The following is a 22,816-nucleotide window of genomic DNA, read 5'->3' as shown; positions in this document are numbered from 1 at the left end:
GCGCACCGCAATGAAGAGTAGCACCCGCTCGCCACAGCTAGAGAAAGCGCCCGCGCAGCAACGAAAACCCAACGCAGCCAAAAATAAATAAATAATTAATTAATTTATATATTTAAAAAACCCTACAGCTAGTGTCAATCTTATTTTAAAAAACTTTGTTTATGGTATCTTTGTATATAGAAGAGTTTAGACATTTTAATCTCGTTTTAATTTTCATCCGTTTTTTGAGACTTTGGGAGGCAGGATAGTTCAGAGTAGCTCAAAGTACTGGGTCTGAAATCAGAAGTTCCTAGCTTCCAATCCCACCTCTGCTATTTGCTAACAGTAACCAGTGGGCAATGTGGTTGGTGGGAAAGCCCTTTCCGCATGTGTAGAAAAGGGAGAATAATACTTCTCACCCTCATTGTGAGGATTAACTGGATGGAGTGTATAAAAATGGCGCAATAATAATAATTACAGCTAACAGTTATTAATATTATGAGCATGACATTTTAGACATTTGGAAAACTGTAGGCCAGAAAGGGGAAGTGACTTGCCCAAAGACACGCGCAAAGGCGACCAGATCTTAACCTGTACGACTCAGGTGAGGCATTGTGCCCTGCCCGCTAGGCCCCGCCCCCTAGGGCCTATGGGCCCAGGCAGCTGCCCTGGCCACAGCTGGAATCCCTGCGTACGAAGAGTGGGCCGTGCACGTGATGGGCGCGCGTGACGCAGAGGGGCGGGACTGAGAAGCAGGATGCGCCGGGATAGGGTGGTAGCTTCGCGCGGAAGGGGCGGGGCAGGTCAGGGGGCGGGGTTTAGTGGGAACCGATCCTGGGGCCGGGCTTCCGCGTGCGTTTGTCTGGAGGGCGAGAGCGCGCGGCGGGGGCGTGCCCAGCGGGTGGGGCGGGGCCAACTGGGGGGCGGGGCGGCGCGCGGCCTAACGGCGGCGGCTGTGGTGGCGGCGGCAGTAGCGGCGGCGTTGGGGTCGGCGAGCTTGGCTGTTACAGGTCCCGCAGCGGCGCCCGCGAGGGACCCGGGCCGCGGGTGGAGGAGGAGGTGCGGGGCGGCGGCGCTTGGCGATGGTGGGCGTCCCCGGAGCGGCCGCCTTCCAGCGTAAGCGGGGCGGGAAGGCGGGCGGCTGAGGGGGGCGTGTAAAGGCCTGCGGCTCCACAGGCGCGAGCTCCCGAGAGGCAGCCGGCGCGAGGCCAGGGTGGTAAACTGAGGCCCCAAGAAGGGCGGCGGATCCAAGGTCACGCGGCGGGCCGGGCCTTCCCGGGCTCCCGCGGCCGCCAGAGCGCTTCCTGCGCTGCTCGAGGGTTCGGAGCTCATGGCGTGCGCGAGTCTGTCGGGACCGCGGCCTCGGAGCCCCGGCCGGGCCGGCGTCCATCTAACTTGCCCACGGACAAGGATTGTTTTGTTCTCCCTGTGCCGGGGCCCCTAAGTCCGGCCCTGGAGAAATATTCCACACGCCCAGTTTCGACGGATGTGTGGCGGATGGTGGAGGAGGCGAGGATGGCCCCTTTGAGGGGCCTGTTGAGTGCAGGCTCAGGGGTCTGCCTTGGTTCACAGTCCGGCTCTTCTACTTACAGGCTGTGACCTTGGGTCTCTCTGAGCCTCAGTTTCCTCTTCTGCAAAATGAGGGTGTGAAGAGCATCTCCAACCCCTCCCCACCCTGGTTCTGGGTTTTGTGGGGCCCGTTAGGAGGCTTGACACGGACTCTGGCACATACACAAGCGTGAAAACTGTCATTATTGTAGTAGCTGATAAACCTCAACCAGGGTGAACCTCACTCGAAAAAGCTCGAAATTGGGCTCTGGTTGTGTGTGTGTTTGAGATGTTAATTTTATCTTAGATTAGTCCTGCTTTATGATCCAGTTGTTCTTCTTACCCCCATTTCTCCTTTTCAGCATTTATCTACTGTTCCGCCTAGAATTGTGAGATCCTTGGAAGAGGGGTGGGTCTCTTAATAATAACAATAGAATTTTAATTGTTTCTTGTTACAAGAGCATAATAGCCAATATTTTTTGAGCAGCAGGCATTTTGCATTCTATTCATTTAATATTTATTAAATCACCTATTAAGTAAAAAGTACCATTTTGGCCCTGGGAATATAGCAACAAACTAGATAGACCAAACTCAAGCTTTGAGTTTAGTTGGGGGAAGGGGAGAGAGACCTTAAATGAGGAAACAGATAAAACCATTTTGCATGTTTTCTCTCATTTAACTCTGGTAATGTAATTAAGAGTTAAGTATTTGCGTATGCCCATTTTGCAGAGGATGAAACTGAGGAACAGGAGCTTCCACACATAAAGGGGAGGCTTTACACAGCCTCTCTTCTTTGTTTGATGCCCCTTAAATGTTGGATTGAAGAAATGCAAAGTAGGTGCACCCAGCTAATGCCTCTTCATGGTCAAGTTTGCAGTTGCTGTTTTTAATGGTTTGATCCATTCCTCTTGGAGCTTATAACTAAAGAGAGGCAGACAGAGGTGACCCTTAGGTCTGACAAAGGTACACTATCTCTGTATACTGAAAGGACCTTTTATCTGAAGTTAAATTTTTTATGCCCAAATCTCTTTTATGCAGTTTTCAGTTTAAAATAAGCCCTAAAGTCCAATTTTTTTGGTTCTGTTATGTAACTAAGGTTTGTTTGTTTGTTTATTTATAGTGTTCCTAAGAGAATTCTTTATTATATTCCTAAGCAATGTGCTCAGTATGCTTTTTCTTTTAATTTGGAAGTAATAGTAAGTTGCATTAAAATGTTGAGAGAATTTTTAAAAATGAGGTTCTCATGATACAGTTAGATTCAGCATTGACCATCTGCTAAGCACCAAGCCCTGTGCTGATGTAGGGCTTCTGTAGATGAGTAAGAGCAGACTCTTGCCTCTAGAAGCTTACCTATAGTCTTGACTGGCTGATGTTGTTTTTTTTTAAATGTCAATTTCTTATTAATTTATTTATTTTTATATTAATTTTTGGCTGTGTTGGGTCTTCGTTTCTGTGCGAGGGCTTTCTCTAGTTGTGGCAAGTGGGGGCCACTCTTCATCGCGGTGCGCAGGCCTCTCACTGTCGTGGCCTCTCTTGTTGTGGAGCACAGGCTCCAGACGCGCCAGCTCAGTAGTTGTGGCTCACGGGCCTAGTTGCTCCGCGGCATGTGGGATCTTCCCAGACCAGGGCTCAAACCTGTGTCCCCTGCATTGGCAGGCAGATTCTCAACCACTGCGCCACCAGGGAAGCCCCTGGCTGATGTTTTTAACTGAAACTAGGTAGAGAGAATGCAGGAGCTCAGAGTCCCTTGGGGAAATAGTCTAGAGTAGGGCCTCAGATGTTTTTAGTGTTCTTTGTATCAGTAAATATGGTTGAGTATGCACACATGTGAATGTTTGTTTTAAATTACAGTGTAGACTGTATTATGTATATTTTATAACGTGCAAAAATAGACATTTTACAAAAGGATGAGCTAAAACAAATATAAGTAGAAGTTACAGTATTGTCTTTCCACCCCCAAGTGTGTGAATGGTAACAATGCCCCCTATGGTGGAGACCATTGATCTTGTAGTCGGACCTTCCCCTCAACCCATGATGTCTGTTGAAATTAGTTCTGGAGTTGTGCCTAGGTTGAAATCTTGGGGTCCAGTCCTTACTAGCTTTGAGACCTTCAGCACTGCCTATCCTTTCTGTGCACTTTTATCTTCCTCATCTGTAAAATCGAGATGATGAGAGTTCCTATCTTGTTTGCAGTTTTATTGTGAAGATTGATAATATGTACATATTGGTATAATGTATATCTTAATATATGTGAAGTACTTACACTGGGCTTGACACACTAGTTTGGGTGCTGTTAGTGGCTGAGGATACAAAGATGACTTGGAATCTCACAATTTAGTAGGGGTCCTGCACAAGTACATGGGTAATGATACAGTGCTTTAAGTTCTCAAAGGCTTTTGGGAATGTAGAGTAGGCACAACTAAATGTTCTTCGAGGGTCCAAGTAAGGTTCAGGTAAGGAGGTGACATTTGAACCAGGCCTAAGAAGGAGAAGGGCTTTTTCCAGAAGGATGAGGCTTGAACCTTATTGGCTGAGGGTATAGAGTGGAAACTGGGAGGCTGTTGAGGGCTTGGTGAGTAGTTCTCCAGATCTGGACCTGCAGGGAACCTGACTGAAGCTTGTATACCTTGTTAATAGATAAGTGATTTTGGGCTGGAGTTGTGCCTAGCGGTTGTGATGGCAAGGAAGCCTGTTCTAGAACTTTTCATTTTCAACGCACAACAGCTCTTTCGTCTCTGGTGGCACTCATTCTGCCTTCTTAAGTTATCTAAGAATGTAAACCTCTAAATATAAACTCCTTGAGGGTTATGATAGTATCTGCATTTTTGTGATTTTATTTTGCCTAGCAAGGTAAGCGCGAAGTCCATAAATGTGGAGAAAGGTATGTAAATCCTTGAACCTACAAAGAATTCTGAACAGTTACAAGTGGAATGATAAATGACCATACTCATTAATGAAAAGCTCACAAATATTTTACGGTAGATAAGCATCACTATTCAAAAGGGGTGAGAACTGTCATGTTCAGTAACTCTCTCTTTATCTGGCACTTACCCATTAGAAAGAAAGAAGAGATGAGAAAGTGCACCAGAAAGACTTCTCTGAGGTTGAATTAGATGCCTTCTATTTGTTCCTCTAGGTCCACTCTCCGTCCTTTCCCACCCTGGGAAGCTGACTTACTTAGACGACATCAACTAGTTTCCTTCCCACCTGAGGTTATGGAATTTAATTACCCTGCTCCCTTCCTATGGATGTTGTCTCTGACTAAATGTGTCCCTTGATTGAAGATTGCTATTCTAAAGGTGGTTCTCTCTACGTGCATGATCGCTCCTTCTAGGTTTGGAAAGTGTGTCTTTACTTTGTTCCTCAGGCTTAGAGGTACTGTCACTAGTCTCAGGGTACTTATCCAAGCCCAACTCAGCAGATTTAAAGCAACAAATGCACTTGGAGAGGAGAGAGCCTACCCCAGGTAAGGATACTACCCCCAACGAGAGACAGGGTCTCATCCTTTCCTGTGGTCATTACCTGCTATGCCACATTGATGTGTTCAGTCATTTTCCTCCCAAACTATTGCATATGAAAAAAATGGAATAAGATTAAAAACACCCATAATCTGTGACCACACGATCAAGACTCGTTAAATTGCAGTTAGTAGCCTGTTTAAAAAGGCAGGGATGGGGCTTCCCTGGTGGCGCAGTGGTTGAGAATCTGCCTGCCAATGCAGGGGACACGGGTTCGAGCCCTGGTCTGGGAAGATCCCACATGCCGCGGAGCAACTGGGCCCGTGAGCCACAATTACTGAGCCTGCGCGTCTGGATCCTGTGCTCCGCAACAGGAGAGGCCGCGATGGTGAGAGGCCCGCGCACCGCGATGAAGAGTGGCCCCCACTTGCCACAACTAGAGAAAGCCCTCGCACAGAAACGAAGACCCAACGCAGCCATAAATAAATAAATTAATTAATTAAAAAAAAAAAAGAAAGCTCTAGGCTTGATCAGACAGTGCAATATACATTTATATATAAAAAAAAAAAAAAGGCAGGGATGTACATGAGGTGGGTTGTTTGGCATAATGGAAAAAGCAGAATTTGGAGGCAGACTTTGAGTTTGAGGCCCCGTTCTACTGGGAAGTTATTCAACCTCTGAGACTCAGTTTGTTTGTTTAATCTGTAAATGAGGATAACTCCTGCCTAATAATAATAATAATAATAACTAGTATTGAATGTTTATTTTGGGCCAGATACCATGCCAAGCTTATACTCACTTTTGCCTTTTAATCCTTCACTCTTTTAGTTAGATATATATCCTCATTTTACAAATTTTATAGATTAGGAAATTGACTCAGATGTCATAGAGCTAATAAATGACCAAGCCCAGATTAAAATCTAGATCTTTTGTGACTTCAGAGCCAGAGTTCTTAACATTAAGGTAGCTGCTGAAAGCTTTTAGACAGGAAGAGTGGTTTATTTATTTGTTTTTAATTATTAGCGTTTTCCTTTAAGGGACATTTATTAGTTTTTAGGATGGATTTTTATTTATTTGGCTGCGTCAGGTCTTAGTTGCAGCACATGGGATCTTTCTTTGCTGTGTGCGGGCTTCTCTCTAGTTGTGGTGCGCAGGCTCTAGAGTGCATGGGCTCAGTAGTCGCGGCGCGTGGGCTTAGTTGCCCCGCCGCATGTGGGATATTAGTTCCCTAACCAGGGATTGAACCCATGTCCTCTGCATTGGATGGCAGATTCTTAACCGCTGGACCACCAGGGAAGTCTCAGGAAGGGTGGTTTAAATGATAGTATACTGAATGTAGCACTAGGATAAAGATGAATTAATTCACTAAGTTCATACTTCCTCCAGGGTAAGGAAAACAGGAGGAAGGAGGTGGGGAAGTAAGATTTCTCACCTGCCGGTTTTAGCTTCAATCCTTAGTTTTTTTTTAATTAATTATTTTATTTATTTAATTTTTTTTTTTTGGCTGCGTTGGGTCTTCGTTGCTGTGCGCGCAGGCTTTCTCTAGTTGCGGCGAGCGGGGGCTACTCTTCGTTGTGGAGCACGGGCTCCAGGTGCGTGGGCTTCAGTAGTTGTGGCTCACAGGCTCTAGAGCGCAGGCTCAGTAGTTGCGGCACGCGGGCTTAGTTGCTCCGCGGCATGTGGGATCTTCCCAGACCAGGGCTCAAACCTGTGTCCCCTGCATTGGCAGGTGGATTCTTAACCACTGCGCTACCAGGGAAGCCCAATCCTTAGTTTTAGAGTATTGTTTTGAACCTCATTATAGAAAGTGATCACTCAATTGTAAAGATTTACTTAAAATCGCTAAAAGTTTGAAGGCTGAGGGAGAATCTCTGCCCTAGTTATAGTTTCTGCTTGAGTAAGATTAGGGCCTTACTAGCACTGTATTGACTGGCCCCATGTGCAATATGAGCTAGTACAGCCTGTCTCTGGGTTTTATTATGGCTGGTTAAGTAGCTTTTGCTTCTGTCTCTGGTTTCTCTCTCTGGCCCCTCAAAGGCCTTGAGGCTATCTGAAATTATAGGAGCTGGGGTATCATAAATTAAACTTGTAAAATGAGTCTGTAGCAGATATGTCAACTGAATCTGACTTTAAGTCCAGTTGAATTCTTTAAAAAAAAGTTTTTGCTAGATTTTCTGCTGGGCACTTTTCATGTATGTTATCTCATGTAATTCTTAGAACATCCTTGAGAGGGAGTTAGTATCTCTCTTTTACAGACGAGGAAATAAGGCTCAAGAAGTTAAATAAATTCCCCTAGGTCACACAGTTAACCAGTAGCAGATAACACTATTCCCACTTAGTTCAGTCCTGATATTGAATTCATTGAGATCTGAGTCCAAAACCCACTAGTTTTTACCTTCTATCACGTGGCTCCTTGTTTTTACTAGGTCAGCTAGAGGTTTTTAGACATGTGTTCCTGAGGATACCAGTGCTCCCTGAAGATACTTGATTTCCCATCATTTTTCTTCAACAACTTTCTTTCCCTAACATCTAAAATGTTCTGTGGATGGATATGATTTAAAGATTGCTGAATTAGATCTTGGTCTTGTTTAGAGGTATCCTGAATTGGCCTTAGTGATGAATTAAAAACAAAAAACAAAAAGGCAGCAGAAACTCTCAGCATATTTTACCAATTCATTCCATGTGTTTCCTGATTTTAGCAGTGAAGCAGATGATGGCAATGAACATCAAAAGCCCAAGAAATGTCCATGCTAACTTTACGTGGCCCTGTGAGGAGCTGTCAAATACGGATCATCAAATATGGTATATGGACTATGCAGTGAACCTTTACTTTGGAATGTGGCTCTTTAAAATATGATTCTACCCCTCTATTTTGTATTGCTGTAATTAAATGCAGAAATCAAAGTAAAATTCAGAGTTAACTCAGAGCTAGGTATCCTTCTGTCTGAATTGATAGCTTTGGAGTTGGCTAGACCTTTCAATTAAATTAGCTGATGGCAACAAATATGTAATCTGACCTCTGGAGCAACTCAAGTGAAATGTTAATACCAGGCATAGCACAGCTCCCTTGACACACTACTTTGACCTTTTCCTCTCTTACAGATGTTTCCCTTATTCCTTTGTTAACTTAGCCATCTTCATGCAGAGGTCCTGCCTGCTTTTAATTTTTCAAAGCCACATGAGAACAGACATTGAAATAGCACAGATTTATTCATTTTTACCTTATATCCCTAGAGCTCCACTAATCAAAATCACCATTTTCTCTAATTCACATATAGTTTTTAGCTAGTTTACTGTCTGTTTACCGCTATCCATCCTCTCCCCTTCCCCAACCCCCCATAAAAGCTAAAATACTAGTGCTTTTTTTTTTTTTTTTTTTTTGGCTGCCTTGGATCTTTGTTGCTGCGCGCAGGCTTTCTCTAGTTGCAGCGAGCGGGGACTACTCTTGGTTGCAGTGTGCGGGCTTCTCATTGCAGTGGCTTCTCCTATTGCGGAGCATGGACTCTAGGCATGTGAGCTTCAGTGGCTGCAGCACACGGGCTCAGTAGTTGTGGCTCACAGGCTCCAGAGTGCAAGTTCAGTAGTTGTGGCGCATGGGCTTAGTTGCTCCGCAGCATGTGGGATCTTCCCGGACCAGGGATCGAACCCGTGTCCCCTGCATTGGCAGGCGGATTCTTAACCACTGCGCCACCAGGGAAGTCCACTAGTGACATTTTTATCCACCAAAAATGTGGCAGGATTTTTTTGTCCTTAATATTGAGAAAGCATGATTCATTTTGTTTCCCTCTTGAGAAGTGGAGTCAACTTCACAGGGAGGAGGCAGGCAGAAAGCAAGTCCTCTTTATGGCCGAGATTAAAGGTAGAGGTGGCTTAGGAGAGGCAAGTTCTGAGTGGTGAAGGAGAGGTAGGGGGTGAGGTGATGATGGTCTTAGCTCCCCTGGCATTCATCCAGTAGCTGCCTGGAGCTGCTAGGAGCTCAGGAGCTATAGTTTTCATAAGCTCCTCAATTTTCCCTGGATGGGTTGGTCTGCCTCAGTGGTTTAAACTATACTCTCATCTCTTCTTAAATATATATTACACCATACTGTGTTAGAAAAACACAAACATATTCAAGGATGGTGATCACATTATTTAAAAAACCACTTTTTTTTTTTTTTTTACTCCTTTTTCTTTTTTTTTCAAACTTTGTATTTTGACATAATTTCAAACTTAGGAAAAAGTTGCAAGGATGTTATTAAAATTCCTGTATGCCATTCACTTTGATTCCCCAAATGTCAGCATTTTACTATATTTTCTATATTCTTTTTATATATGCATAGTATTTTTTGGAACTGTATTTTAGAGTAAGTTACAAATGTGATACTTCTTTACCATAAATAAGGTAATGTATATTTCCAATAAACTAGGACATTCTCTTATGTAACCACAGCAATATACTTACCAAAATCAGGAAATACAGATTTGATACAATATTATTATCTAATATACTGACTTTATTCAAATTTTGCCATTTGTTCCATAATGTTCTTCTTTAAAAATTTATTTATTTATGTATTTGTATTTTATTTTTGGCTGTGTTGGGTCTTCGTTGTGGCGAGTGGGGTCTACTCTTTGTTGCAGTGTGTGGGCTTCTCACTGCGGTGGCTTCTCTTGTTGTGGAGCACGGGCTCTAGGCACGCAGGCTTCAGTAGTTGTGGCATGCAGGCTCAGGAGTTGTGGCTCGCGAGCTTAGTTGCTCTGCAGCATGTGGGATCTTCCTGGACCAGGGCTCGAACCTGTGTCCCCTGCACTGGCAGGCGGATTCTTAGCCTCTTAACCACTGCACCACCAGGGAAGTCCCCCAATAATGTTCTTTTTAAAAAATTTTTTAATTAATTAATTTATTTTTATTTTTGGCTGTGTTGGTTCTTCGTTGCTGCACGCGGGCTCTGTCTAGTTGCAGTGAGTGGGGGCTACTCTTTGTTGCGGTGCGCGGGCTTCTCATTGTGGTGGCTTCTCTTGTGGCGGAGCATGGGCTCTAGGTGCGCAGGCTTCAGTAGGTGTGGCTGGTGGGCTCTAGAGTGCAGGCTCAGTAGTTGTGGCACACGAGGTTAGTTGCTCCGCAGCATGTGGGATCTTCCCGGACCAGGGCTCGAACCTGTGTCCCTTGCATTGGCAGGCAGATTCTTAACCACTGTGCCACCAGGGAAGTCCCTTCATCAAACTTTTATCCATTGGTTGTAGCATCTGTTGATGATGTTTGCCTGAGTCAGTTAATTACTCTGATAGTTGTGCTGTGGTTTTCTATCAGTCATTCTTCGCTTTTTAGTTAATATTCTACTGCAGAGCATTTTCTAACCCTTATTTGTATGTATTGGGTTGGCCAAAAATTGCCTTCGGTTTTTAAGTAAAAATAAAAGATACATTTTTCATTTTCACGAAGAACTTTATTGAACAACATGTTCACCCTTTTGTTCCACTACCTTCTGCCATTTTTCAGGCAACTTTATAATTCCATATTCCCAAAACTTTTTATCTTTTGGAGCAAAGAACTGTCCAGGTGCCTTTTACAGTTTTCCAGGGAATTGAAATTTTTCCATTAAGAGAATTTTGTAAAAATCAAAAGAAATGGAAAGCCGAAGGTGCAATGTCTGGTGAATACGGCAGATGAATCAGGACTTCCCAGCCAAGCTGTAACAGTTTTTGCCTGGTCATCAAAGAAACATGCAGTCTTGCATTATCTCGATGGAAGATTATGTGTTTTCTGTTGACTCATTCTGGATGCTTGTCGTTGAGTTATGCTTTCAGTTGGTCTAATTGGGAGCGGTACTTGTTGGAGTTAGTCATTTGGTTTTTGGGAAGGAGCTCATAATGGAGAACTCCCTTCCAGTCCCACCATATACACAACATCACCTTCTTTGGATGAAGGCTGGCCTTTGGTGTGGTTGGTGGTGGTTCATTTTGCTTGCCCCACGGTCTCTTCCGTTCCACATTATTGTATTGTATCCACTTTTCATTGCCCGTCACAATTTTGTTTTAAAAACGGAACGTTTTCATTACGTTTCAGTAGAGAATCGCATGCAGAAATAAGGTCAAGGTTTTTTTCATTTAACTTATCTGGAACCCACACATCAAAGTAATGAACATAACCAAGCTGGTGGAAATGATTTTCAGTGCTTGATATGGATATTTGGGTATGTCAGCTGTCTCTCGCGTCATATAACGTTGATTGTTCTCAATTAATGTCTCGATTTGATCGCTATCAACTTCATCTGGCCTACCCGACCATGGAGCATCCTCCAGCGAGAAATCTCTAGCACAAAACTTTGCAAACCACTTTTGACGCGTTCGATCAGTCGCAGCACCTTCGCCATACATTGCACAAATCTTTTTTTGCCTTTTGGTTGCATTTTTACCTTTCTTGAAATAATAAAGCATAATATGCCAAAAATGTTGCTTTTTTTTCTCATCTTCAATATTAAAATGGCTACACAAAAATTCACCAACTTTGATAAGTTATTTTAAATATATACTGATATGACAGCTGTCACATACAATCTAATAAATTGTTTGGAATGAAGTTAAAGACAACTAAGTGCTACTAGACCCATCTTAGGGAAAAAACCGAATGAACCTTTTTGCCAACTCAATATTAATATGGATTCTTATTTTATGTAGCAGGTTATAATCTGTTACCATCATTATTTATTGTGTTTTTCACACTGTCCCAGATTTGGCAGTGGGAACCCCTTCAAGCTAGCTTTTGACAAGTTCCCAACATTCTTGGACCACTTCCTTACTTTTTGGCGCAAAAAAGATATTCCAGGCTTATCTTCCTACCTGAGCATTGGAATCAGCCATTTCTCCAAGGTGTTTCTCTCCTAATTCCTGTTAGTGGAGAAAATTATTTAGAAATCAAGATGTGGTTGTTGTGTGTGCTCATTGCTATGGGATGTCATTGCTTCCAGATCCTTTTAATGGGCAGAGCTAAAAAATCTATGTATATATGTACACATACATATATACACACGCATATATCTAAATGTCTATTTTTATCTACATGTAATAAAAACTGAAACTGAGCAAAGGGCTTCTGTGCCCATGGTGCAGAAAGCCAAACTCTGACAGTGGTAGTTTGCAGCAAAGTAAGGACTTATTGCAGGGCGCCAAGCAAGGAAGTCGGATCCAAACCCACCTGGTCTTTGAGTTAGGGTTTTTTCTTTTAAAGGGGAAGAACAAAGAGGCTGGGACTAATGTTCGTTTTGTGACATTTCTGGGACATTTCTTAATTGTAGTTTTGGGAGTCAGGATGTCTCTGGTTTACGATTCTCCAGCCAAAGTGATCTGTGGCTCGGGGGTCTGTTAGCTCAACTTGTGCTGGAGGAACAACCTGAGTTTGTATTTTTTTTTTTTTTTTTTTTAATTCCTGCATTTTATTTATTTATTTATTTATGGCTGTGTTGGGTCTTCGTTTCTGTGCGAGGGCTTTCTCTAGTTGTGGCAAGCGGGGGCCACTCTTCATCGCGGTGCGCGGGCCTCTCACTATCGCGGCCTCTCTTGTTGTGGAGCACAGGCTCCAGACGCGCAGGCTCAGTAGTTGTGGCTCACGGGCCTAGTTGCTCCGCGGCATGTGGGATCTTCCCAGACCAGGGCTTGAACCCATGTCCCCTGCATTGGCAGGCAGATTCTCAACCACTGCGCCACCAGGGAAGCCCTGTATGTTAATGATGATGTTTATAACAGCAGTTTTAGTTCGTTAATGCTGTTATCAACAATAGCAGTTTTACTCATCTGACTATGGTTGATTAGTGTTCAGTTAGCACAGGATTGAGGTCAGAGGGGACAAGAAAGGGAATAAATTTTGGATAGATTAATCATAATCTTGATAAGGGTACTTGGTTTCAGAACTGTGTGTTCAGACTAATACCTCCAATACCACAAACTTCGTTTAGCCTTTATCCTTTCCATATTTTTAAGTCCCTTCTCTTACCTAGGGATTGTAAGCCTGACTCACATAATCCACAATATATTTTACTTATTTGCCCAAACCTAGAATATACAGAAAATAGGTCCAAGATTGCTAACCCATGTTACCATGAAGTTCAGTTTGTAAACCTCTTTGATTACAGGTTTGTTTGTTTGTTTTTAGTCTGAGGGTATATGGTCAATATAGTGTGTACAGAAGTTACTTTGGGGTAGCTCCTCAATGATTTAAGATGTAATTCAACCTACAGAAATTTGATGTATACTTTTTTTTTAGGCCATGCGGTGCCTTGCGGTACTTTAGTTCCCTGACAAGGGATTGAACCTGGGCCAGGGCAGTGAAAGCGCTGAGTCCTAACCACTGGACTGCCAGGGAATTCCCAATAAATCTCAGTATTTCTGTTCACCTTTTGGAAGCGCATTTGATTGACTCTCAGCCATGGAGTGTCTTCCTTACCCTGGGTGAATAGTTTTTAAATTTTATATGGTTGTAGTAATTTGCAGCTGTTGACTTGCTGGTTTTGGCACATAGTGAAAATTTTCCTTTTTTTTTTGTTTCATGTAAAAAAGGCAGAGTGATTTGCTACTGAGTGGTTTGCCTTTCAAACTCTGAGTGTGCTCATTTCTCAGATATATTTGTAGGTGAGAACTATAGGTTTCCCTGTTTGGGGTTTTGGAACGGGGAGAACAGGAGGAATGAAGTAGGGGATGATGAATGAAAGTCAAATAATGGTGACTACCAGAGTGAGCACTGTCAAAATAATACTGATTCCTTAGGAAAGAGAAGTACCCCGTCTTTTGATGTTACCAACGAGCTTCTCCCAGTACTGACTGAAAAAAAAAGAATGGTTTCTCTGAAAACATGGCATCCCTGTAAAACCTCCACAGAGAGGTTTAACCTAGCAGTTGTTAGGTGGTTTAGCTAAAATTTCTTAAGCAAATACTGACCCAAATTGAGTATAAATATTGTGATAATTAAGTATTCCTTTTTTTCTCCAGATGTGTAAATGGAGTAGTTTCTTTTTTCTTTCTCTTTTAGTCAAGTTTTTGAGCTATAAGTTACATACAGTAAAATTTACTCTTTTTAAGGGAACAGTTCTATGAGTTTTGGCAAATGTGTGCAGTTGTAATCACCACACCAATCAAGATATAGATTATTTCCATCATCCCCAAAAGATCCCTTGTGCTCCTTTCCCCTCATTTAGCATCCCCTGGTAACTAGTATACTGGTTTTTGTCCCTCTAGTGGTTTCTCTCTCTTTCTCTCTCTCTCGCTCTTGCTCCTTTTTTCCCTTTTCCATGTCATATAAATGACACCATACAATATATAGCCTTTGTATCTGATATCTTTCACTTACACTAATTGTTTTGAGAATTGTCCATGTTGTATCTGTAGTAACCTTTTATTGCTGAGTAACATTTCACTTTGTGGATGTACCATGATTTTTTTAAAAAAATTAATTAATTTAATTTATTTTATTTTAGCTGCGTTGGGTCTTCGTTGCGGTGCGCGGGCTTCTCATTGCAGTAGCTTCTCTTGTTGCGGAGCACGGGCTCTAGGCACGCGGGCTTCAGTAGTTGTGGCACATGGGCTCTAGAGCGCAGGCTCAGTAGTTGTGACGCATGGGTTTAGTTGCTCCACGGCATACGGGATCTTCCTGGACCAGGGCTCACACCCATGTCCCCTGCATTGGCAGGTGGATTCCTAACCACTGCACCACCAGGGAAGCTCTTTACCATGATTTTTAAAAAATCTGTCTACCGGTTAGTGGACATTTGGGTTGTTTCCTTTCCTGTTTTGATGATTTTGAATGAAGCTCTAAATTTATGCACAGGTCTCTTGTAGACATATGTCTTTATTTCTCTTGGGTAAACAGGAGTGGGATTGCTGGGTTCTATGGTAATTTCATGTTTAAGTTTTTAAGAAACCCTCAGAGTGTTTTTCAGAGTGGCTGCACCGTACCATTTTGCATTTCTAACCAGTAATGTATGAGAGTTCCATTTGCTTGTTGGGTGTTTCATTTTGTTTTGTTTTAGAATTAGGTGTTAAGGAAACAGTGTATCTGGGTGAAATCAATTTTGGTTGTCTAGTTGCTACTTATGAAAGGCATATTCTCTGTTTTATAATGTAGAGTCTCACACTGTTTGTCTTCTGTTGGAGTCAGCATGTTCATTTTTTTAAAAAATTAATTAATTAATTTTTGGCTGCGTTTGGTCTTCGTTGCTGCGGGTGGGCTTTCTCTAGTTGGCGCGAGCAGGGGCTACTCTTAGTTGCGGTGTGTGGGTTTCTCATTGCAGTAGCTTCTCTTGTTGCGGAGCATGGGCTCTAGGCGCAGGGGCTCAGTAGTTGTGGTGCTTAGTTGTGGGCTTAGTTGCTCCACAGCACGTGGGATCTTCCTGGACCAGGGCTCTAACCTGTGTCCCCTGCATTGGCAGGCAGATTCTTAACCACTGCACCACCAGGGAAGTCCTGGTCATTTCTTATTTATATATCATTAACAGAAATAATATCAACCAACACATATATCAGAACAATTTTCACACATTATCTAATTTTTACAGCAATCAAGTGAGGTAGGTGGTAGTATTCTCATCGTCTTATTTCATATAAGGTTCAGAAGCCAGGTGGTTTGCTCACTGTCACACAGCTAGAATGCCAGGGTGTGGGTTTTTGAGAGTTGGAGCTGTGAGGGGACATTCTGTTTCTTTTTAGTTAGAAGTGTAGTAGTTAGAAGACGTGGGTGCTTCCCAGTTCTTCCTTCTACCTTCAACTCACAAGCAGTGCAGCTTTGGACAATTCATATTTGGATTTTGAGTGTCTTATCATCTGTGAAATGGGGATAGCCATACCGTCTCTGTCTACCTGACAGGTAATCACCTGACAAGACAAGAATCAATTGAGGGACTGTAAAAGCATGTTCTGGACACTATTTGTTATTACATGAGTGATTTTGTAATGCATGAATATATTTTAGAAACTTAAACAATACAGATTAAGTAAAAATCCCGTTCCTAGTCTAAGTGAAGCTGTTCATTTAACAACTGTATTGTGCTGCTGTTAGATGCAGGGATGGTGCTAACTGCTGTGGGGCTGCCAAGGTGGTTAAGATTCAGTCCCTGTCCTCAGAGATCTTCCAGCTTGTCTTTCCTTCTTTGTCCTAACACTTTGTTGATTCCTCTTGTAATGAAAGCTTTGACAACTGGATTTTAATTAAGTTTGGACAATGATTGTCCATCTTTTCCCCTTATAATTGATGCTGTTGGGGAGAGTTGTACTGGGAAATAGTGAAGCAAAGATTCTGGTTCAATTGATGGAGGCAGTGAATTTCTTGGGAAGGAGATGGGATGCCAAACATGCCTCAGAGCCACTGAGCACATAGCTGTAGCTGTGGACATCAACACTTGGCTTGCTGTGAGCTTTCTATAGGTCTCTAAATAGTACATGCTAATTTTGGATTCTGAGGAGTGATTTGGTAAATAAGGAGAGTTTCCATTAAAACCATAGTTTTTAAATAGTAATTTGAAATCCTGAAATCAATTCCTGATTATTTTTACGTGAATGTTCCTTTTTTTGGTGTATTGTTTTAGTTTACTTGCCATTTCCACTTTGGTCTCTTTGTTCTCTTTACTTTGGTAATTGAGTTCAATGAATCATTTTTTTGAGGGACCTAATATTTGTATTCTACTGGAAACAAGATGAACAGCTAATTATACTAGAAGGTGGACTATTAATGAATTATCATTACAGTGACTAAAAGTCATTGATTTTCTAAGATACTTTTGATTTCAAATACTCATTTACTTTCACAAATATTTATTGAGCCCTTAGTACTGGATTCTGGGGAATATAAAGAGAATTCTAAGGCACTGGAGAAATTTAAATGTAGTTCAATGGTGGAGGGAGGAGCAGATTGATGTTTCAGTACCGAATGGTAAGCAGTAATAATAGCATGATAAGAACCACCAAGGATAGGCATCTGACCTAATGCATGTGCATGTATGTATGGATGTGTTTCAAAAAAAGGCTTCTTAAAGAAGATGATGCCTGTCTTGAACCAAGTCTGTTTTTCCTTTCCAACAACTTTTTTTTTTTTAAATAAATAAATTTATTTATTTATTTATGGCTGTGTTGGGTCTTCGTTTCTGTGCGAGGGCTTTCTCTAGTTGTGGCGAGCAGGGACCACTCTTCATCGCGGTGCGCGGGCCTCTCACTATCGCGGGCTCTCTTGTTGCGGAGCACAGGCTCCAGACGCGCAGGCTCAGTAGTGTGGCTCACGGGCCCAGTTGCTCCGTGACATGTGGGATCTTCCCAGACCAGGGCTCAAACCCGTGTCCCCTGCATTGGCAGGCAGATTCTCAACCACTGCGCCACCAGGGAAGCCCTCCAACAACTTCTAAAAAAATTATTTTTGGACTGGCAGTGTATTTACATAATTCAACAATTAAAAGGTACAAAGGTTATTTACTGAACTGTCTGCCTCACCTCTGTGCTCCAGCCACAATTCCCCTCCTTGGAGGCAACTAGCATTACCAATTTCTACTGTATCCTTGCAGATATATTCCTGTGGGCCATATAATATCATAGATAAAAGAACTTCCTCATTCTGCATTGTATTTCATTGTATGGGTGCATAATACTTCTTTTTTCCCTACGGTCCACTACTGATGGACATTTACATGCCAGTCTTTTGCTGTTAGAAACAATGCTGCATAGCTTTGTAAAAAATGTCATTTCATAAATCTGTAGACTAAATTCCTAGAAGCAGAATTGCTTGGGCAAGGGGTACAATTTGTATAATTTTGATAGATGTTGCCAGATTACTCTCCATAGATGATATGTCAGTTTTTATACTTCTGCCAACAAAGTGAGTGACCCAAGTAAAAAAGGGGTAAGAGATGGGGAAAGCTAAGTCTGGGCCAGGTTTGGGGGGGATTAAAAATACGTATGTTATTAGGGACTTCCCTGGTGGTGCAGTGGTTAAGAATCTGCCTGCCAATGCACGGGACACGGGTTCGAGCCCTGGTCTGGGAAGATCCCACATGCTGTGGAGCAACTAAGCCTGTGCACCACAACTACTGAGCCTGCGTTCTAGAGCCTGCGAGCCACAACTACTGAGGCTGCATGCCCTAGAGCCTGCGTTCCGCAACAACAGAAGCCACTGCAATGAGAAGCCCGCGCACTGCAATGAAGAGTTGCCCCTGCTCGCTGCAACTAGAGAAAGCCCGCGTGCAGCAACGAAGACCCAATGCAGCCAAAATAAAATAATAATAATAATAAATTTTAAAAATGGAGGTGTGTTATTAAAGTATAAGTGCTCGGTGGAGAATGGCAGGAAATGAGACTAGAGAAGCAGACTGGGCAGGTTTATGCTTGGATTTTATTCTGTAGGTAATGCAGAGCAATAGAAAGGATGAGGGAATGACATAGTTAAGATTGTGTTCTAACTAGAGCACTCTGGTGGCCCTGTGCAGATGGATTTGAAGGGGCAAGGCAAGAAGCAGTAAAAATAATTAGGTTAATGCAGTAGCTTTGTCAGATCATGTGTCTGAATTTTGGGTTTGGAAACTAAAGGGAAACAAGTGTGCTAAGGGAGAAAGAGGAGATAGATTTAAAAGAGGAAGAGCATATCTCACTGAAAGTAGCAAGAAAGGCTTCACTGAATAATAGTTGCATTTTGATGGATGGGTCCATCTTGGATTGGCAGATATGGAGAAATGGGATAAAGGAAATCATTCCAGGTCTTGATACTGGAATAAGCCAGGAGTAGGCAAACTTTCTATGAAGAGCCTAATAGTAGATATTTTAGGCTTTATGGAACACGTAATGGATTCTGTCACATATCCTCTTCCTCCCCTTTTTTTTTCAACCCTTTAAAAATATAAAAACTGTTAGCCCATAGCCCTTACTGAAACAGGCAATGGGCAGGGTTTGTACGGGGGTGGGATGGGAAATGGCCTTAGTTACTGACTCTTGGAATAAGCAAAGGCCTCCAGGCTGGAAGGTGCAGGGCAAGCATGAGTAAAGGCAGGTTCAGGCAGAGCTGTGGGAAACTTTGAATGTTAGGCTAAAGAATTTGTCCCCAGGTTAGACACATTGAGGAGTCACCTATCATATTGACTCTGGAGATGGTGACATTTTGCCTAGTACTATAAGCTTACTGTATTATCAGCTATAAAAGGCCTGGCTGGGAGAACTGCCTTGTGTAGACATTTGTATTACATGTAGTACTGCTGATGGAATGCCCAATACTAGCATGAAATACTGAGGTCTAACCCACTCACTAGGACTTTCGAGTGTTCTAGTGAGTGGCTTAACTCAGAAAGAATCAATCAAGTTAAGTAAGTAGTCAAAATTTCAGGAATTCTGTAGATACTGCTAAACATTTCTCAATTTTTTTTTTATTCCAAGTTTTGAAGACTAGGAAATAAAATGTATAATTTAGCTGATTGTTTCATTAAACAGCTCCCCAACTCTATATAATCTCCAGGTGAGCTTCCCATTGTTTTAAGCCTCTGGTTCTAGACAACTGGAAAACTGGTTTTCCTCGAAATGGGTGGATTGGTGGTGTGCTATCAGAAATACCTTGGGGAGTTATTAGAATATCAGTGTGATAGCCATATTATGATATATTCAGGGGGAGGATGTCTGGTATGTTTTTTGAAATGGCCTCTCAGGTGATTCTTTACCACGTCCACCCCATTAAGAGCCACTGTTTGAACCAGTTTCTGTCCTTACCTTATATCCAGTGATACTTGTAGGACTCCATCCCTCTATCTACCATCTACTATGAAGGAAGAGTTGAGATGTAACTTTGCTATCTCATAAAGACTGCTGTGGGAATTCCCTGGCAGTCCAGTGGTTAGGACTGTGTGCTTTCAGTGCCTTGGGCTGGGGTTCGATCCCTGCTTAGGGAACTAAAATCCCGGAAGCTGTGTGGTGCAGCCAAAAAAAAAAAAAAAAGACTGCTGACCTCTGTATATCTTTTGGCAGTGAGCATTACTAACTCATATTGTCAATTTGCTGATAAGATTTTCCTAATGAACTCTGGCTTTATCTTATTTTCAGTTATTTTTTATTATATTTTGCCTCGGTGTCTTATAAGCTTTGTGCCTGTGTTAATAGAAAGTCAACTTCCTTCTTTTTGTGAAACTGCTTTTTATCAGCACAAAAACATAGACCATGATTAGGTACTCTGCTCTTGCTGCCCCTATGTTCTTGTACTTATTTTGAGCACTTTATGTACACGTAGTGGGTATGCAGATTTTTGTTGAGGCAAAGGAATGCTCTAAATATAGGAAAGCCAAAAGATAAAGGATCTCTGAGTTCCTTCTCATTCCACAGTCTGTGGGTCCATGAATTAAAAGGCAGTAAATCCTGAGGGAACCCTGATAAAATCCTCAGACCAGATTCCACCATACATGGTATCTGACAATCTTTAACAATTGCTTGTTTGTTCCTTTTGGTGGCTATAGGTGAATAAGGTAACTATGCAGATTATTAGGACATGCAAAGTTTGGAGACAACAGTTGGGTCAAATTTATTTATCAGTCATCTTTTCTAATTAAGGCTATCATTTGCATTTTGAAGCAATTGAAATTCCCCAATTTTTTAAAGCACGTGTTGGTTGTGGCAGTGAAAGCTGTAATGTGCAGTAATCAAAGATTTTTGATTGTAGCACATCTTCATATATGCAGATTTGGAACTAAGTGTGACAGGATTATCTGGGTGGTTGATAAAGGTTTATAAACTTAGAGGGGTCTATTTAAACTTCTGCTATCAGAAATAGGAAATTGGGATCCCATTAGGGCTTAATTGGTTTGACTCCAGTTTTTTAGCTTGAGGCTGCTGAAGAGTTAATTTATTGTGCAAGGGTTTGACCGTGTGTGGATCACAAATTTATTTTAAGGAAAGGATCTCTTTGTATGTTTATGCATTTGCCAGATCAGTCCTGTTTACGTGTGAACCCTCTTCTCGATTACAGGGAAAACAGGCAGACAATCCATGCCAATTAAATACGAGAACATGACAGACTGATTTTGATCCTACAGATTAAGGGAGGAAACAGGGCTAAAGGTTTTATTAAATTTACCCTGAATGGTGACATTGAAAAAAGAAACCTTTGGGGAAAGGTCTGTCGGTAACAAATGAGTAAATTTTTTGCATTTAAATAGATCCTTTATGGGCTTCCCTGGTGGCACGGTGGTTAATAATCTATCTGCCAAAGCAGGGGGCACGGGTTCGAGCCCTGGTCCAGGAAGATTCCACATGCCGCGGAGCACCTAAGCCTGTGCGCCACAACTACCGAGCCTGCGTGCCACAACTACTGAAGCCTGCGCACCTAGAGCCTGTGCTCAACAAGAGAAGCCACCGCAATGAGAAGCCCACGCACCGCAACGAAGAGTAGCCCCCACTCGCCGCAACTAGAGAAAGCATGCGTGCAGCAACGAAGACCCAACGCAGCCAAAAATAAAATGAAATAAATAAGGAAGGAAATAAATAAATAAATAAATACATAAATAGGTCCTTTGTCTAGTTAGATAGTATTACATAGTGAGAAAGGATCTTTCGGTTCATTTTCTCAACACTTGGATTCCAGTTTATAGGTGACTGAAGATGTGGCTTTAACTAATCACCTAATCTTGAATTGTATTTTGTTTTTTTTTTTTTTTTAATTAATTAATTTATTTATTTTTGGCTGTGTTGGGTCTTCGTTTCTGTGCAAGGGCTTTCTCTAGTTGCGGCAAGCGGGGGCCACTCTTCATCGCGGTGCGCGGGCCTCTCACTATCGCGGCCTCTCTTGTTGCGGAGCACGGGCTCCAGACGCGCAGGCTCAGTAGTTGTGGCTTACGGGCCTAGTTGCTCCGCGGCATGTGGGATCTTCCCAGACCAGGCCTTGAACCCGTGTCCCCTGCATTGGCAGGCAGATTCTCAACCACTGCGCCACCAGGGAAGCCCCTGTATTTTGTTTTTTAAAGAAATATTTATTTATTTATTTATTTATTTGGCTGTATCGGGTCTTAGTTGCGGCACACAGGTTTTTCTCTAGTTGTGGCAGGTGGGTTGAATTATATTCTAAATGAAAATAAATTTTGCTTATGGCTATTAATAGAAGGATGTTTAAAATAAATGGAATCGTGGCTTCCCTGGTGGCACAGTGGTTAAGAATCTGCCTGCCAATGCAGGGGACATGGGTTCGAGCCCTGGTCTGGGAAGATCCCACATGCCGCAGAGCGGCTAGGCCCGTGAGCCACAACTACTGAGCCTGTGTGTCTGGAGCCTGTGCTCTGCAATGGGAGAGGCTGCGACAGTGAGAGGCCCGCGCACCGCGATGAAGAGTGGTCCCCGCTCGCCGGAACTGGAGAAAGCCCTCACACAGAAACGAAGACCCAACACAGCCAAAAATAATAAATAAATAAATTAAAAAAAAAATTAAAATAAATGGAATCATTAGCTGTTTGGAAGGTAGCTTAATAGTGTTTCTTTTTCCCTGTAACTTTTTTTTTGGTAAACTTTTTATTAAACAAAAAATTCATAAACCATAAATGTACAGCTCAATGAATTCTCTCAAAGTGATCATACTTGTGTAACTGCTATCCAGATCAAAAAATAGAACATTAAGAGCAACTACTTCAGAAGCCCACCTCTCACCTGCCAGTTACTATCCCTCCCTCTCCACCAGGGTAACCAGTATGTTGACCTCTATCACCATTTGAACCTTTGGCTTAAAAAAAAATGAACGTTATATAAATAGAGTCATATACTATATTTTCTTCAATCTGGCTTCTTTTGTTCAACAATGACACATGTTCTTGTGTCAATATTTCATTCTTATTGCTGTATAGAATTCCACTATAAAAATATACTGCAAT

General features: G+C 42.3%; 1 protein-coding gene across 4 annotated transcripts in view; it reads left to right on the top strand.

The window, feature by feature from the left end:
* The first annotated feature begins 948 nt into the window (after positions 1–948).
* Positions 949–22,816, top strand: part of CBFA2T2 (CBFA2/RUNX1 partner transcriptional co-repressor 2) — a 180,996-nt gene continuing 159,128 nt past the window's right edge. For 2 of the 4 annotated variants that reach the window (XM_068523863.1, XM_068523862.1), the window contains exons 1-2: positions 949–1,095; positions 7,685–7,787. In XM_068523863.1, the coding sequence (XP_068379964.1) occupies positions 7,727–7,787 (61 nt within the window). In that variant the 5' untranslated portion in view covers positions 949–1,095; positions 7,685–7,726. The remainder of the gene's footprint in view (positions 1,096–7,684; positions 7,788–22,816) is intronic. The other 2 variants (XM_068523864.1, XM_068523865.1) reach the window with 2 other exon arrangements.

Source organism: Eschrichtius robustus, chromosome 16 (genome assembly GCF_028021215.1).
Source record: "Eschrichtius robustus isolate mEscRob2 chromosome 16, mEscRob2.pri, whole genome shotgun sequence".
Classification (NCBI taxonomy): Eukaryota; Metazoa; Chordata; class Mammalia; order Artiodactyla; family Eschrichtiidae; genus Eschrichtius; species Eschrichtius robustus.
Note: the sequence above shows the minus strand (reverse complement) of the source record. Positions and strands in the feature narration are given on the sequence as shown.